The sequence below is a fragment of the Sus scrofa genome, chromosome 14, assembly GCF_000003025.6.
Source record: "Sus scrofa isolate TJ Tabasco breed Duroc chromosome 14, Sscrofa11.1, whole genome shotgun sequence".
Taxonomy (NCBI): Eukaryota; Metazoa; Chordata; class Mammalia; order Artiodactyla; family Suidae; genus Sus; species Sus scrofa.
In genome coordinates this window covers 69,556,517-69,570,605 of record NC_010456.5, presented here as the reverse complement: position 1 = coordinate 69,570,605, position 14,089 = coordinate 69,556,517, and the positions used below count along the sequence as shown (strand labels likewise).

General features: G+C 36.2%; 1 protein-coding gene across 9 annotated transcripts in view; it reads left to right on the top strand.

Annotated features, from left to right (window-relative positions):
- The window catches only part of CTNNA3 (catenin alpha 3), a 1,779,313-nt gene that overhangs the window by 1,403,938 nt on the left and 361,286 nt on the right, over positions 1-14,089 (top strand). For all 9 annotated transcript variants that reach the window (XM_021074380.1, XM_021074384.1, XM_021074383.1 and 6 more), the window contains one exon: positions 542-693. In XM_021074380.1, the coding sequence (XP_020930039.1) occupies positions 542-693 (152 nt within the window). The remainder of the gene's footprint in view (positions 1-541; positions 694-14,089) is intronic.

Genomic DNA, 14,089 nt, shown 5'->3' with positions numbered 1-14,089 from the left:
TTTATTAATCAAATATTAGTTTAAAAATATGCTTTGCAGGAGTTCCCAGTGTGGCTCAGCAGGTTACGATCCCTGCTAGTATCTATGAGGATGCCAGTTCATTCCCTGGCCTTGCTCAGTGGGTTAAAGATCCAGCATGGCTGTGGGCTGTGCTGTAGGTCACAGATGAAACTCGGATCTCATGTGGCTGTGGCTGTGGTGTACGCCAGCAGCGGTAGCTCTGATTCAACTCCCTAGCCTGGGAACTTCATATGCTGCACATGTGGCCCTAAAAGAAACAACAACAAAAAAAAGGGTTTGGTATTTCCTCCAAATTCCAGAAATCTTTCTTTCTTTCTTTTTTTTTTTTTTTTTTTTGGCTACACCCATGGTCTGTGGAAGTTCCTCAGCCAGGAATTGAACCTGTGCCACAGCAGCAAACTGAGCCACCATGGTAACAATACCTGATCCTTATCCCTCTGTGCCACAAGGGAACTCCAATTAACTCCAGAATTCTGAAAATACAAATAAGACCATTTCTCTTTCTTATTAATTTTAACAGCAATTCCTGAATTTGTCACACAAGTGAATGTTGCCTTGGAAGCCTTAAGTAAAAACTCTTTGGATGTGTTTGATGATAATCAATTTGTGGACATCTCAAAGAAGATCTATGATACAATTCACGACATCAGATGTTCGGTCATGATGATTCGGGTAAGTTTGCTTTACCTTCCATTGAATTATTGTAACACTCTTCACCATCTGGAATGCCTGGAATGAGTGCAAGAAATGCTTTATTTCTATGCCATAATGTCATTCCTGAAATCCATTAGAACTTTAGAAATTCATATTTATCCCCAAAGTCAGCTCTCCTGTCACGAACAACACTTTTACTTACGTATATGATTATAACTTATGCAAATGAGTACACTTAACTGCCACATGTGCAGCAATGATAGAATTTGGTGTTTGCAGGATTCTTTACAGTGTCATATAGCGCGATCAGGAGCCAAAGAAGAACTCGTGAAGGGATTTGCTTTCTTGAACAGAAAGGAATGGATCTTTCTTATCACTTTACTGAAGTTTATAGGAAAATGTGTTTTAAAAAAGGGAATTTTGGAGTTCCTATTGAGGCTCATTGAGAACCTGATATAGTATCCATGAAGATGTGAGTTCAATCCCTGGCCTTACTCAGTGGATTAAGGATCCATCATTGCCACAAGCTGCAGTGTAGGTCACAGATGTGGCTTGGATCTTGTGTGGCCATGCCTGTGGCATAGGCTGGCAGCTGCAACTCTGATTCAACTCCTAGGCTGGGAATTTCCATATGCCACAGGTGCAAACCTAAAAAGAAAAAAAATAAATAAAAACTTAAAAAAAAAAGGAGGGGGGAATTTCTATGGCTGAACCCTCTCATACTGGATCATAGAATTGAAGTGTTCTTTAAGAAATCTCACTTGGAGCTTCCAGGAACAGCACACTTGTGACCTGTCTAATCTAGAAGCTATCTATTGGGAAGAATATACAACATCTTCCCAAGTATGTGAGTCATTTGTTCTGGGCACACTGCATGTATAGAAACCAGGATTATTTGTTTTTCCTCAAAATGTTAAATGGGGTATCTTTTTAATGTCATAAAAAAATAAAAGTTTTTTGGAAGACGCACATATAAAGATGGGTGGATAGATTATTTTAGGATTGCTTCACCTGGAGTATTTGTGTTGTCATTAGTCTATTTAGGAAAAAGAGAGACAGAGACAGTGAGGCAAGGAGGGGAAGAAATCAACTAGGCATAATTATGAGTCACTGAAGACAACTGGGGCTTGAGCCTGCTGGGGAATTCCAGGAGGTACTACAGAATTTGCCTCAGAATTACCTTATCTCAGGGGAACAAAATCCACTTTATTCACCTATTCATCCTTGGTTAAAGGCTACCTCTCTTCAGAGTGTTACTGGAGCCTCCTGCTGGGCCAATAAAGCTTTTGTGGCCAAAAAGGCCACCCTCAAGCAGAGTAACAGGTGATTGCAGTGAGAAAGAGTCTGCAGGGCTGCAGGGCTGGTGAGTGCAATTTGTAAGAGTGGACTTCAATTTCAAAGCCTCCAGATTTAACTGTCAGTAAGACCCTGTGCTTGAACTAAGATGTGCTGAGAAGATATTGGTGGAACATCAAAGGTATCTGAACAGGTCTGAATGTCAGAGTTTGTTTACACGGAGCAGTCCAGGAAAATGGAGTCATTTGGGGATCTTATAAGGAAAAGGGCCAACAGAGTTTGAGGAACCTGGCAAGGCAAATGGGTATTTTTGGAAGAAAGGTAAGAGGTCGTCTAGAGATGTCAAGACGTGAGATCTAGCAGTTCTGGGAAAACCTGCATACAAACCAGTTATATGTATAAGAGAACCCTCAGAATATATATTTATGGACAGCCTAGAAGGATTTGTTCCTATGTGACTGGGAACTGTGGCACTGTGCTAGTGCTATGTCTGAACTGTAGAGTACGTTTGCAAAATATTTTCTTCTCCTAATACTGTTTTTTTTTGTTGTTGTTGTTTGTTTGTTTGTTTTATGCCTAACCTTTGTGGACTATGGGGCAAGTACTAATTCAGAGCTGAGAGGCTAGGTGGAACCAGAAGATAAACATTGAAAGTATGAAAAAGACATGAATTTCAGGGGATAATTTTACAAGAGTGAAACACCATTTCCAGTATCCCTGGGTGGATATTTGAGAAGAAAAACCAGTGAAATAGAATAAGTGAGCCAGGGTAGGGAATGCATTTTTTTCTGCAAAAGCTATCTAAGGATAAAAGTCTTATAACCTCTCCCATTTGAATATTCTAGTATTTAAAATTTTTCTTATTATCAAAATGGTTTACGTATAGCAAAGCCATTATTTCTACATATCCTTCATACCCAGCCATCCTCTTTAGGGCAAGAAAACAATTTATTGTAATTATTAACAGCTTTAGAAGGGAGTAATTTGTCCATATAATCATCTCTTTTTCAAGGTAAATATTTTCAATTTCTTTTAACTTTTCCTTATAGGAATAATTTAGTATTTTGTGTTCTGGGCTAGTCTTTATTTTAACTTTTCAACAAATTTCTCATATGAGACTTTCAAAAAGCATATTCCAGAAGTTCCCTGACAGTACAATGGTCCGGATTTTGTGCTTTTACTGCTGAAGCCCAGGATTCAATCTTCACTCCCCAGTTCTGGGAACTGAGATTCCACCTCACCTCAAACTGCTCTCACTTCAATCTGCTGCACACTGTGGCAAAACAAACAAACAAACAAAAACACCAAAACAAACCACTAATTGGTGCCTGTCCAATGTCAAATAAAAAAGATGCATTCTTATGTTACTGGTATTAATACAGCCATCTACTATTCACCTATTTTACTTTCCCTTTTAAACACCTTGATTATTGGATAGACAATAACTTCCTTTTGTTTTTATTTTTTATGCTGTTGTTGCCTGCATATCCCTTCTCCATTTTGATTTGATGTGTTTGTCCTTGGTCCCAAATCCTAATGCTATTAAACTTCATTGTTTCAAATGATTCTTCATGCAATGTATCAGGCTTCTTTTAAATGTGGTTGGGAAACATATCTAAATTAGTATTAATTAGAAATGTAAAGTTATAATCTCAGTTCCTTCATCTAGATTACTAATAAAAGTATTAAATCATATTGGCCTTTTATCTGAATATAATTGCTGCTGTATAGCTCTCATTAAGGGAATTTGTGTTAAGATCCCTTAGAATTTGATGGTCCAGTTAGCTGAGAACATACTAGTTAAGTGTATGGATTGAAAGAATGTTTTGTTATTGTGATGTAGAGATAGTCTTTCCTCAAACACACCTGATGACCAAAAAAGTGAAATAAGATAATGGCAGAGCTCCTGTACTTGAAACCCAGAAGGATAGTCTAGAGGTCTACCATTTCCTCTCCATCCCTGCACCCACAGTCTCCTGGACAGCCTCTAGGGGTGCCTGCACAGAACTTCTGCAGGAATTCCTTGGTGGGTGACCCATAAACATTTGTACTTAATTGGATTATAGAATGAAAATAGAAGCCAGACTCAGGCATAATTAATGAAAACCCGTCATTTTCTTTTCTGTGAGGTTTGTCCCTTTATCATAGAAGATAATAAAATTGATCTAGTATAATCTTTTTAAAGGGTCAGATGTAATGCAATGCTGACCAATATCCTGACCTCAGAACTGCAAAGCATTTGACGCTTTATTCAGAGTATCTAAAGAGTGCCAACATTGGAGTTCCCGTCATGGCACAGCGGTTAACGTATCCGTCTAGGAACCATGAGGTTGAGGGTTTGATCCCTGCCCTTGCTCAGTGGGTTAAGGATCCAGCGTTGCCGTGACTGTGGTGTAGGTTGCAGATGTGGCTCGGATCCCGTGTTGCTGTGGCTCTGGCGTAGGCTGGCAGCTACAGCTCTGATTAGAACCCCTAGCCTGGGAAACTCCATATGCTGCGGGAGTGGCCCAAGAAATGGCAAAAAAGAAAAAAAGAGAGAGTGTCCATATTAAAGCAATATGTGTATAATTATGCAATTTTAGGGAAGGCTAGACTGCCCTTTTGAGAATGTGAATGTTAACAGAATCCTGAATTTTCATGAGTGCTCTTTAGTGCTCTTGAGAAAATAAAACAGTACTTTAGGATCAGCACCCAGTATTTTATTAGAGTTTTATGAAAATATAATTATATCTGTGTTTAATATTTATTTTGGCGAATAACTACATTACTGATTGTTTAGATTATTTAAAAAATTCCTAAGTCAAATATTATGATATTTACTCATACTGTCGCCACTGAATTCAGTGTATGGACTAATGAGATCGTAGAATCTCATTCATAACTTTGAAGAGTAGGTAGTATTAACATTTTTATCTGTTTCGTGTTAAATATCTACGTGCAGATTTTATAATTACTAGGAGCCTCTATAATATAGTGGTTAAGTCTAAAGCAAATAACAAATCTCACGAAACCTGGGTTTCCTCCTTTAAAAATAAGGTTGGTATTATACCTACTTCAAAAGATCATTATGCTAACAAAATGAGTTACTAGAAATGAAGTACCTAGTAAATAACAGTACTTATGAGAAGATAGTTACTGTTTCTATTACCACTGTGAGTACCACCTGCAGCATATGTGAGTAGTACTAGTACTAATGAGGCTGCTTATTATTTTTTCTCTCTTGAAGAATGTTAGCTATAGAAGCTATAGAAATATTCTATTGTATAAACAATATCTTCTCTTTGAAGGTATTTCACTGCTGGCCACCCATGTTATTCTCTCACAATTTATTTATATGGTCCTTTTAAAATAGCCTCTGTTTCTGGATAAGAACTTTTTGTTTTGTTTTGTTTTTATTTTTTCTAGGGCTGATCCTGTGGCATATGGAGGTTCCCAGGCTAGGGGTCAAATCAGAGCTGTAACCTCTGGCCTACGCCAGGGCCACAGCAACACAGGATCTGAGCCAGGTCTGCGACCTACACCATAGCTCACGGCAACGGTGGATCGTTAACCCACTGAGCAAGGCCAGGGACCGAACCTGCAACCTCATGGTTTCTAGTCGGATTCGTTAACCACTGCGCCACAACGGGAACTCCTGAATGAGAACTGTTTAAAAAAATGAAAATGATGAGCCATTGAGCCTTCTTATGTATTTCAAGAGGTTAATTTTTAGGAGTTCCCCTCATGGCTTAGTGGTTAACGAATCCCACTAGGTACCATGAGGTTGTGGGTTCGATCCCTGGCCTTGCTCAGTGGTTAAGGATCCAGCGTTGCCATGAGCTGTGGTGTAGGTCGCAGATGCGGCTCCGATCCCGCGTCACTGTGGCTCTGGTGTAGGCCGGTGGCTACAGCTCCGATTCGACCCTTAGCCTGGCTCCATATGCCGCGGGATCAGCCCTAGAAAAGACAAAAAAAAGGTTAATTTTTAAAAAATGCAGAATTATAAAGCTAGCTTAAGTAGTAAGGATTCAAAATCAAAATTTGCATTAAATTATCCATAATTCAGATACCCAATATTGATAAACATGGATATCCTCTTATGGAAACAACATCTTGAGAAAAAACATAATTATTTTTTAGAACTTCACCCTTTCAAATTTCTTTTTGGATTTTGGCTTTACATTGTGCTAAGTTAGTGGAAAGAAATTAATATGGAGCAACATGAAGCCAAGTTTGTTGTATAATTTTATATTTCAGGTGACAGGAACATATTTTGGATATCTCATTTGATGGAAATTAATTTTTGAAGAAACAAAGGAAAATAAATCAAAAACATTTACATGTCCCAGTTTACATGATCTTTACATGAATCATTTAAGGCTTCTAGAATTGGAACAGAGTTCAATATAAAATTTTAACTTATATAGCCAGAAATACTTTTTATATCTGATTCTACTGTACTTATAGAAGCGGATATATTTGTAGCTTTCACTGGAATTATATATAATTTTGACAAATTAGATTACTTGCACTGTCATTTCTCTTTGAACTTCTTTCATTGTTTTTTGTAATTTCTTTTCTCCATGACTTCAAAAAATTATGTTATTTATATGTCTTCTGGACAGAGCTGATGTTTGTCTCTTTGAAGTCTTACTCAAACTGCCAGAGAGACAGACCGTGACAGTGTCATTTAGCAGCTAACTAGTGTAGAATGTTATCTTGTACAATTAGAATTCTGTGTAATTCAGTTTGAAAATGAAGAAATAGTGAAAATAATATTGTGAAAAAATCAAGACATGCATTCAAGTCCCTGTTTTATTTATTTGTCTTTTCTAGGGCCTCACCTGGGGCATATGGAAGTTCCTGGGCTAGGGATCTAATCACAGCTGTAGCTGCTGACCTACACCAGAGCCACCGCAACTCAGGATCTGAGCCACATCTGCAACCTACACCACAGCTCATGGCAACACGGGATCCTTAACCCACTGAGTGAGGTCAGGGATCAAACCCTCAACCTCATGGTTCCTAGTCACATTTGTTAACCACTGAGCCACAAGGGGAACTCTGCAAGTCCCTGTTTTAAGTTCCACTTATATTGTTAGTTTACATGATAGCATTAGTTTCTTAAGTGTAGCCAGAAATGAAAGCATACCACTGAATTCCTACTTTTACCTAGTAAAGTAGCTTAAAAATTGCGCTTAAAATGAAGGACAAAACACTGTTCCCTAAGATAAAATGCGAATAAAATGCGAATGTCCATGTTCTAAAGCAGTGTAATGTCATGGATGTTCTGGACAGAGTAGTAAATCCATAATGATAATAGTATCACTGATTACAAAGGAAAAAGTTAAACTATCCATATTTGTAAATTATATAACCAACTATATTGAAAATCCTAAAAAGTTTAGGATCCTAAATTCTAAAACAAAACAAAAAAACTCATTCTAGTAGAAAACTGATAAATAGATTTAGCAAGATAACAGAATACAATGTCAATATTAAAAAATAAAATTTCATAATGGAATGAAGGAAAAAATAAAAGTAAGGACAAAATTAATGAAATAAGAAACATGCAATAGAGCAATACAATGAAACTCAAAGTATATATTTCAATATAGTAGCAACTAACAATTAGAAAATACATCTTTTAAAAGTACAATACATTTCAGCCCTACAAATAACAAAATAAAATTAGTGTCTAAGTTAACAAAGACGTAAAAGATCTAAGCTGTGAAAATTGTAAAATATTATTAAGAAAAATTAAAATGACTTAAATTTTTGGAGTGTCATCATATTCCTAAACTGGGAGACTCAATATTGTTAATGAATCAATTATTCCCAAATTGATTTATAGATTTAATGCTATTCCAAACAATTTATCAGCAGACTTTTATGAAGACTAATAATCCAGCGTGATTATATGGGTGTACACATTAGTAAAAACTCATCACATTGTGCACTCAAAATTACATGTAGATTATATTGATAATGGTAATTTTAAAAGTAGTAATATTTTGGAGTTCCTTCTGTGGCATAGCAGGTTAAGTCTCCAGTGTTGTCTCTGTGAGTTTGATCTGCCCTTTCAGTGGGTTAAGGATCTGGTGTGGCTGTAGCTGTGGCTTAGGCTGCAGATTTGGCTCAAATTCAACCTCTGGCTCGGGAAATTCCACATGCTGCAGGCGGGGCCGAAAGAGAAAATAAATAAGTAATGATAGATAAATAAATAAAAACATGTTTTACCCAATAGAGAACACCTTAGTTAACCAGCAATCTTAGTTGGATAAAGTCCTACCAAACTGTATTAATTTGAACTAATTGGAAAAGGCTGCATGGACTTCTGAAAATGCTGACATTTCAATTATAAAATTAAATCTTTCTACTTAACCTTAACTGGCTGCTTGTCAAATATTTCTAATGTGTGAATCCTCTTTTGTTGATTTATATTCTTTCTGTTTGGGATTCATTGTGTATTACCTTAGATCAGTGATTGGCAAATTTATGGCCTATGAGCCAAATTTAGTTCAACATCTATTTTACATGGCCTTTGGGTAAAAAATGATTTCAACAAACGGTTGAAAATTTCAAAAGAACAATAATATTTCTGACACGTGAAAATTATATGAAATTCTAATTTTAAGAATGCAGATACATCCATATATATCTATTGCTTCTTGTTCTACAATGACAATGGAATCTATATGGTTTGCAAAGCCTAAAACATTTACTCTTTGGGTACTTACAGGGTAAATTTACTTACCTTCATTTTACATATTCTGTTTTAGCTCTTTACCAAAATCTTAAATGACTTGTCCAAGTATCCAATCACTCCTTTATTAGTTTTCCTTATAAATCCAATTGTCCTAAACATTTGAATATTAGGATTGCCTTTTTTTTCAAGTTCCTTGGATCATGTGACCACTTAGAGTAACTTCTGCTAAACTTCCCTCTTCTCCACCCTCCTTTCCACTCTGAGGTTTACTATTCTCCAAAGTATTCAAATTTCCTCACCTCTTCTTTTGTGGGTCAAACTATCTGTGCCTCTGTCTTTGCAAATTTTATATTCATGCCCTGATATTTTGCAAAGAGAGTCCTTTAATTACTAGGACTCACCCTTCTCCAAAGGCTGTAAGGAATTTTTTTTTGTTTTTTTACCTTCTTGGTATATTCATTCAGCAGGTAAAATTAAATTTTAGCCTAGCCTCTGATGATCATACATTTTGAAATTTAGTTGTTGAGGTTTACATGATGTTGAAATTCATCAACTTTACTCACCTGCTACTTTTTATTTCCTTTATGTTAAAGTAGTAACAAATTTTCCAAAGTTTATTGGATTACAGATATTTTCATAAAATAAATATTTGCTAAATAAGTTTAAATAGGCAATGAATTAGGGTGAGTATATGCCTTGGTTTCCTTTGAAGAAATCTGGATTGTCCCCCTTTTTCACTCTCAAAAGTGTCAAATCCAGATGATATATTATGTTCACCCTAGTTTCTGGGTCTCAAGTGTATGGTCTGAGGCCCCATGGTGCATCGTTTTCACTCAACAGGCTACATTCCTGGCACTAATGATCATTGTTCCTTATCAAGGCAATTTTCCAACCTCAGGGAGCACTTTCTTTCCAGAGGGTTAACTTCTATCAAATTCTACCTTCCTTTCTTCATGCTCTGTAGACCTTTTGTTGATTGTGGAGAATCTATCTAGGCTCTTATTTCAAGCATCTACTTAATGTACAGAAATTTGCACCTTTTCATTTTTCAGAGTAAAGCAGTTATCCTGAATTCATTTTAGTCACTCTCCATTCTCACAGGAGTCTTGCCAGGGAATAGCAGTGAAAACACTTTGTCCTTTTTAGAAGTGATATGACTCCTTTCTAGTGTCAGGACCAGTTTGTAAAACAGCCAATTACCAAGGACCTTTCTGAGGGATCTTAATAAAAGGCCTGTACCAGAATACCCTTAGCTTTATATGCAAATTTAAATCAAATATTACTGGCAAAAATTGTGTGGTGTGGTTCTTGCTGTTTCCTCTGAAAACAAAGAGTTTAAGGCAGGGAAAAGCAGAACCACCTGCTAGCGATGGTCAGCAAGAACAGAACTTGTATGCACTGCCCTGTATGCATGGCCTTGTATGCATGGCCTTCCTCCTGTGTATGACATTTGAAGAGACTTTTGACAAGGGGACAGAGGTGACTAGAGTAGGACACAGTGTTCACTAGAAACCTGTTGGTGAAGCTACAAAGCAACACTGGCCAGTGATGTCTGTTGCTCATGCTGGGAGAATGATGTTCAGCTTGAAGTCATTCTGGGAAGTGCTCTTTCACCAAAGGGTCAAAGCCGCTGAACTGGCAGGAAAGTCTATGGTCCAAAAGGGCTTTGATGCAGACAAGTCCTGCACTCAGAGAATTCTAAGCAAGTGCTGCATGGAGCCTCCGACTCAAAGTAGCTGAGTTGAAGAAGCCAGGCATCTCTCTTTGAAAATAACTTCAGAGGAAATAGCTAGCCCTGTGAATAGAAAAATAATACACAGAAGATACTTAGTCATGGTATCTTAAGGGATGTTTTTGTTGCTATTTGTTTCTGATAAGTTAATTATTAAATACTTTATTTAAATTATTATACTAAACTTGTATTAGTAATTAAATAAATGAGGAAATATACTGTGGCAAATCTAATAAGAAGTTTTTATTATTTCCCATTTTTGTTTTCATCCTAAGAACTCTTACAGGGTGCTGATCGCTTACCTCAGATATAATGCTTAGCTGCCTACGTTTCAAAAGTAACTTTTGGAGAGTGGAATAAGCCTTCTAGAGAAAATACAATTTATGAAATGATGACTTTTGGCAACACACTTTGGGATAACTAGTAGAAGGAGGGATATTGAGAAGTTTGTATTTTCAGAATCTGTAAAAAGGGTATAGTTTCAAAGGGAGAAATATTTCGAAGCCTGATAGCAAAGGTCAGTGAAGGGAGCACTTGAAGTCACTCACTGATGGCGAAGCAACAGGACAAGATCCAGAGTCTCTGAGGACCTGGTTCAGGTGATTTTCCTTTACCACTGGAGAAGGAAACAGCCCAATAATTTTTACACAATGAGAGCCCTTCTAGTTCATTGACTGCCCTTTGTTGATGGGCCAGTTATAAACATAGAAACCCTAAAAACCACTTTTCAGGCAAGTTGTTGAAGAACATTTACCCTACAACTCTCTTCCCTGTTCCTTCAAATGCAGATACATAGCCTTCTCCGTTGTTCCTTCAGTTTGCCACATTTACCTGGTTCTTCTACCATCTTTCCACTTCCTGCCCTCTCTAACCATGTCCTTTCTACAAGAATTGCACAGCAGTCTTCTTCAGGTCTGATTATTACCTTACATAACATCCTGCATAAATCCTATATCCAATCATAAAGAAAAATAGCTTCTCCCACTTCACCCACATTTTATCTTCTCACTCAAGTTTATGTTTATCATGAAAAATGACATATCATATTCATATGAGTTTATTTATCAATTGCCTGTCTCCTCATACAAGAATGTGGGCTCAATGAAAAAGTTTTTAGACCTTTAAGCTAAAATAAGATGTTATTGTTTTACAATGAAATGAAGTGATCGATTTGGTTGCCAATTTTGATAGTCGTAATATTATCACTGGACCTCACAGAATTAAGGGCAAGAAAAATGTTCCTTTATTGTATATTTTATATTACCAAATGTGACAGATAGTAGGAAACTACCTTAATAGATATTTTCATGAAGAACTAAAATTTGCTTGATCTCTGGATTAAGATCATTTTTAAAGTGCCAGGGATTTTTACTAAGTATTTGTACTTTGCAACCACTAATGCTATCACAAATGCGTATACATGTCTGTGTCAATGTTATTTGTTTCAGTATAAGCTTTTGTAAAGTATGATACATGTAGCTATTTTGAAATATCCTTTAGTTTGCCTTGTGCAGGTGACAAGATTCCTCTTTAAAGAGGGGAGACTTCCTGATTGTATGCATTAGCTGTTGGGCTCTGAGAGCAAGAAAGATCTTTGAGGATGGTGTTTGTGGAACTTGCTGAAGTGTATTTCATGCACATTATCTTCTATTATCAGTCCCTTGGTATTATAGTCTCTGAAAACTATCACAAAATTATCCACAAATTTAATGATTAAAATGTGTTTTATGCTGTCTTATATTGCAATGTTTGGAACAGAACTCAGAAATTTAATTAAAGTCATAAAATATAGAAGGATACTATAACAAAAACTATTTCTAACTGTTAAAAATGGCTGTAAAATACATTTTAACCAGTGCATAGTGGTCTGTTTACTACAAAATATAAAAATAAAGCCAGGGTTTTTTGCATATCCTCTATTATCACAAAAATTAATCATTTGGGAATATATTCAGAGGACCAGTTCAACAAAAATTTATATTGACAATGCATTTATAGATGGCTTATCTCTTCCAATGAGTTTTGCTAATTTAACTCTTGGAATACAACCTTATTTTAGGTTTGTCTCACAGTGCTCCATCTTCAAGGAAATTCTTTTTCTTTGGAATATCTTTGTGCCCATGAGTAAGTCAGGTATTCTTACCACTTTGGATTTGCATTTTTAAAACAGGGAAAACAAACATACCTGCATAGTAATAAAAATGATTTGAGTTTAAATGGGATAATGTATATACAGAACTAAGCAAAATTTATAACCTATTGTAAATACATAATCATCAGTATTAGCATTACAAGTTAGTAATACCAATAAAATAAATTTGCTGTGTGTACTAGCGTCACAAGTGTTAGCTGCTGTAATACAACCCCTAAATCCCCATAGCGTATCTCAGTGATGGTTTATTTATCATTCATACGTTGGTCTGATGGTAGCCATCTGGATAGGTCTCTACCAGATGAAGACTCAGTGGTTCACAAACCTCCAATCTTTTAATACTGCCATCTTTAACATGTGGCCTCCACTGTCACTGCAGAAAGGGAAGAAACAATAGATGATTAAACAGGAAGTTTGATGACCAGACTTCAATGTGGCACACTACCCTCTGCATCCCATTGGCCTCCACTCAGTCAAATTGGATCCAAATCAATCACAAAGGAGCTAGTAAATGTCTTCTGCCTTTATTTCCAAGAAGAAGAAATGGGATTGGTGAACATCTGACTGTTTCTTGTCATTCACTCTTTGTTCCAGTAATTACTGCTGTGCAATAAACTACCCTAAATTTAGTGACATGAAACAACAACCATGATTCTATTGGTCAGAAATTCACAAAGGGCATAGGCTTGTTCATTCACATGTCTATGGACTGAGGACTGGAAGACTAAGGAAACTGAAATGTAGCCTCTCATGAGGCTTGCCTTTTTCACAGCATGACAGCCTATGGATATTGAGCTTTTTGCAAAGCATTTCAGGAATCCAAGAATAAGTGTTATAGTTAACAAAGCATATATAATACTTTATTTTATAACCCAATCTCTGAAATCCTACACTTTTTTTCACTTCTGCTGTAATCTATTGGTTACAAGCAAGTCAAAAGCCTCCCCAATTCAAGAAGAGGAAAGAGGTGAACCCCACCTTTCAATGGAAGGTGTACCAAGGTCAAAAGGAGCACATAGGGTAGGAAGTAAAGTAGTACCCATTTTTGGAAAATGCAATATGCCTTACTTATTATAATATTCTTGTTGTCATCAACTTTTATCAATAATAACCTTTATGTATTAACTTCATGACCATAGGTTTAGTTTAAACAACCTTCTACTTATTAAGTAGTAAATAAAACAGTAGAAATATGCTTAAACTATTGCAAGTCATCTTTGTTTAATTACAAAGTTTTGTGAGATCTGATTAATCAAATATTCTAGTTAAAAGGGCTTTAAATTGTTTCACTTTAATATCTTGTCTAAATTTGTCCATTGCTTATTTAAGACATTAAGCTATACACAATTTTTTGATACTTTCTAAAAAATTCCTTTGAAATAATAATATCTAGTAGATACAAAATCAAATAAAAGTCTGGAGAAGTATATGCCCAATATAAAATTATTGGAGTTCCCATTGTGGCTCAGCAGAAATGAACCCCGCTAGTATCCATGAGGGATGTTCAGTGGGTTAAGGATCCAGTGTTACCATGAGCTGTGGTGTA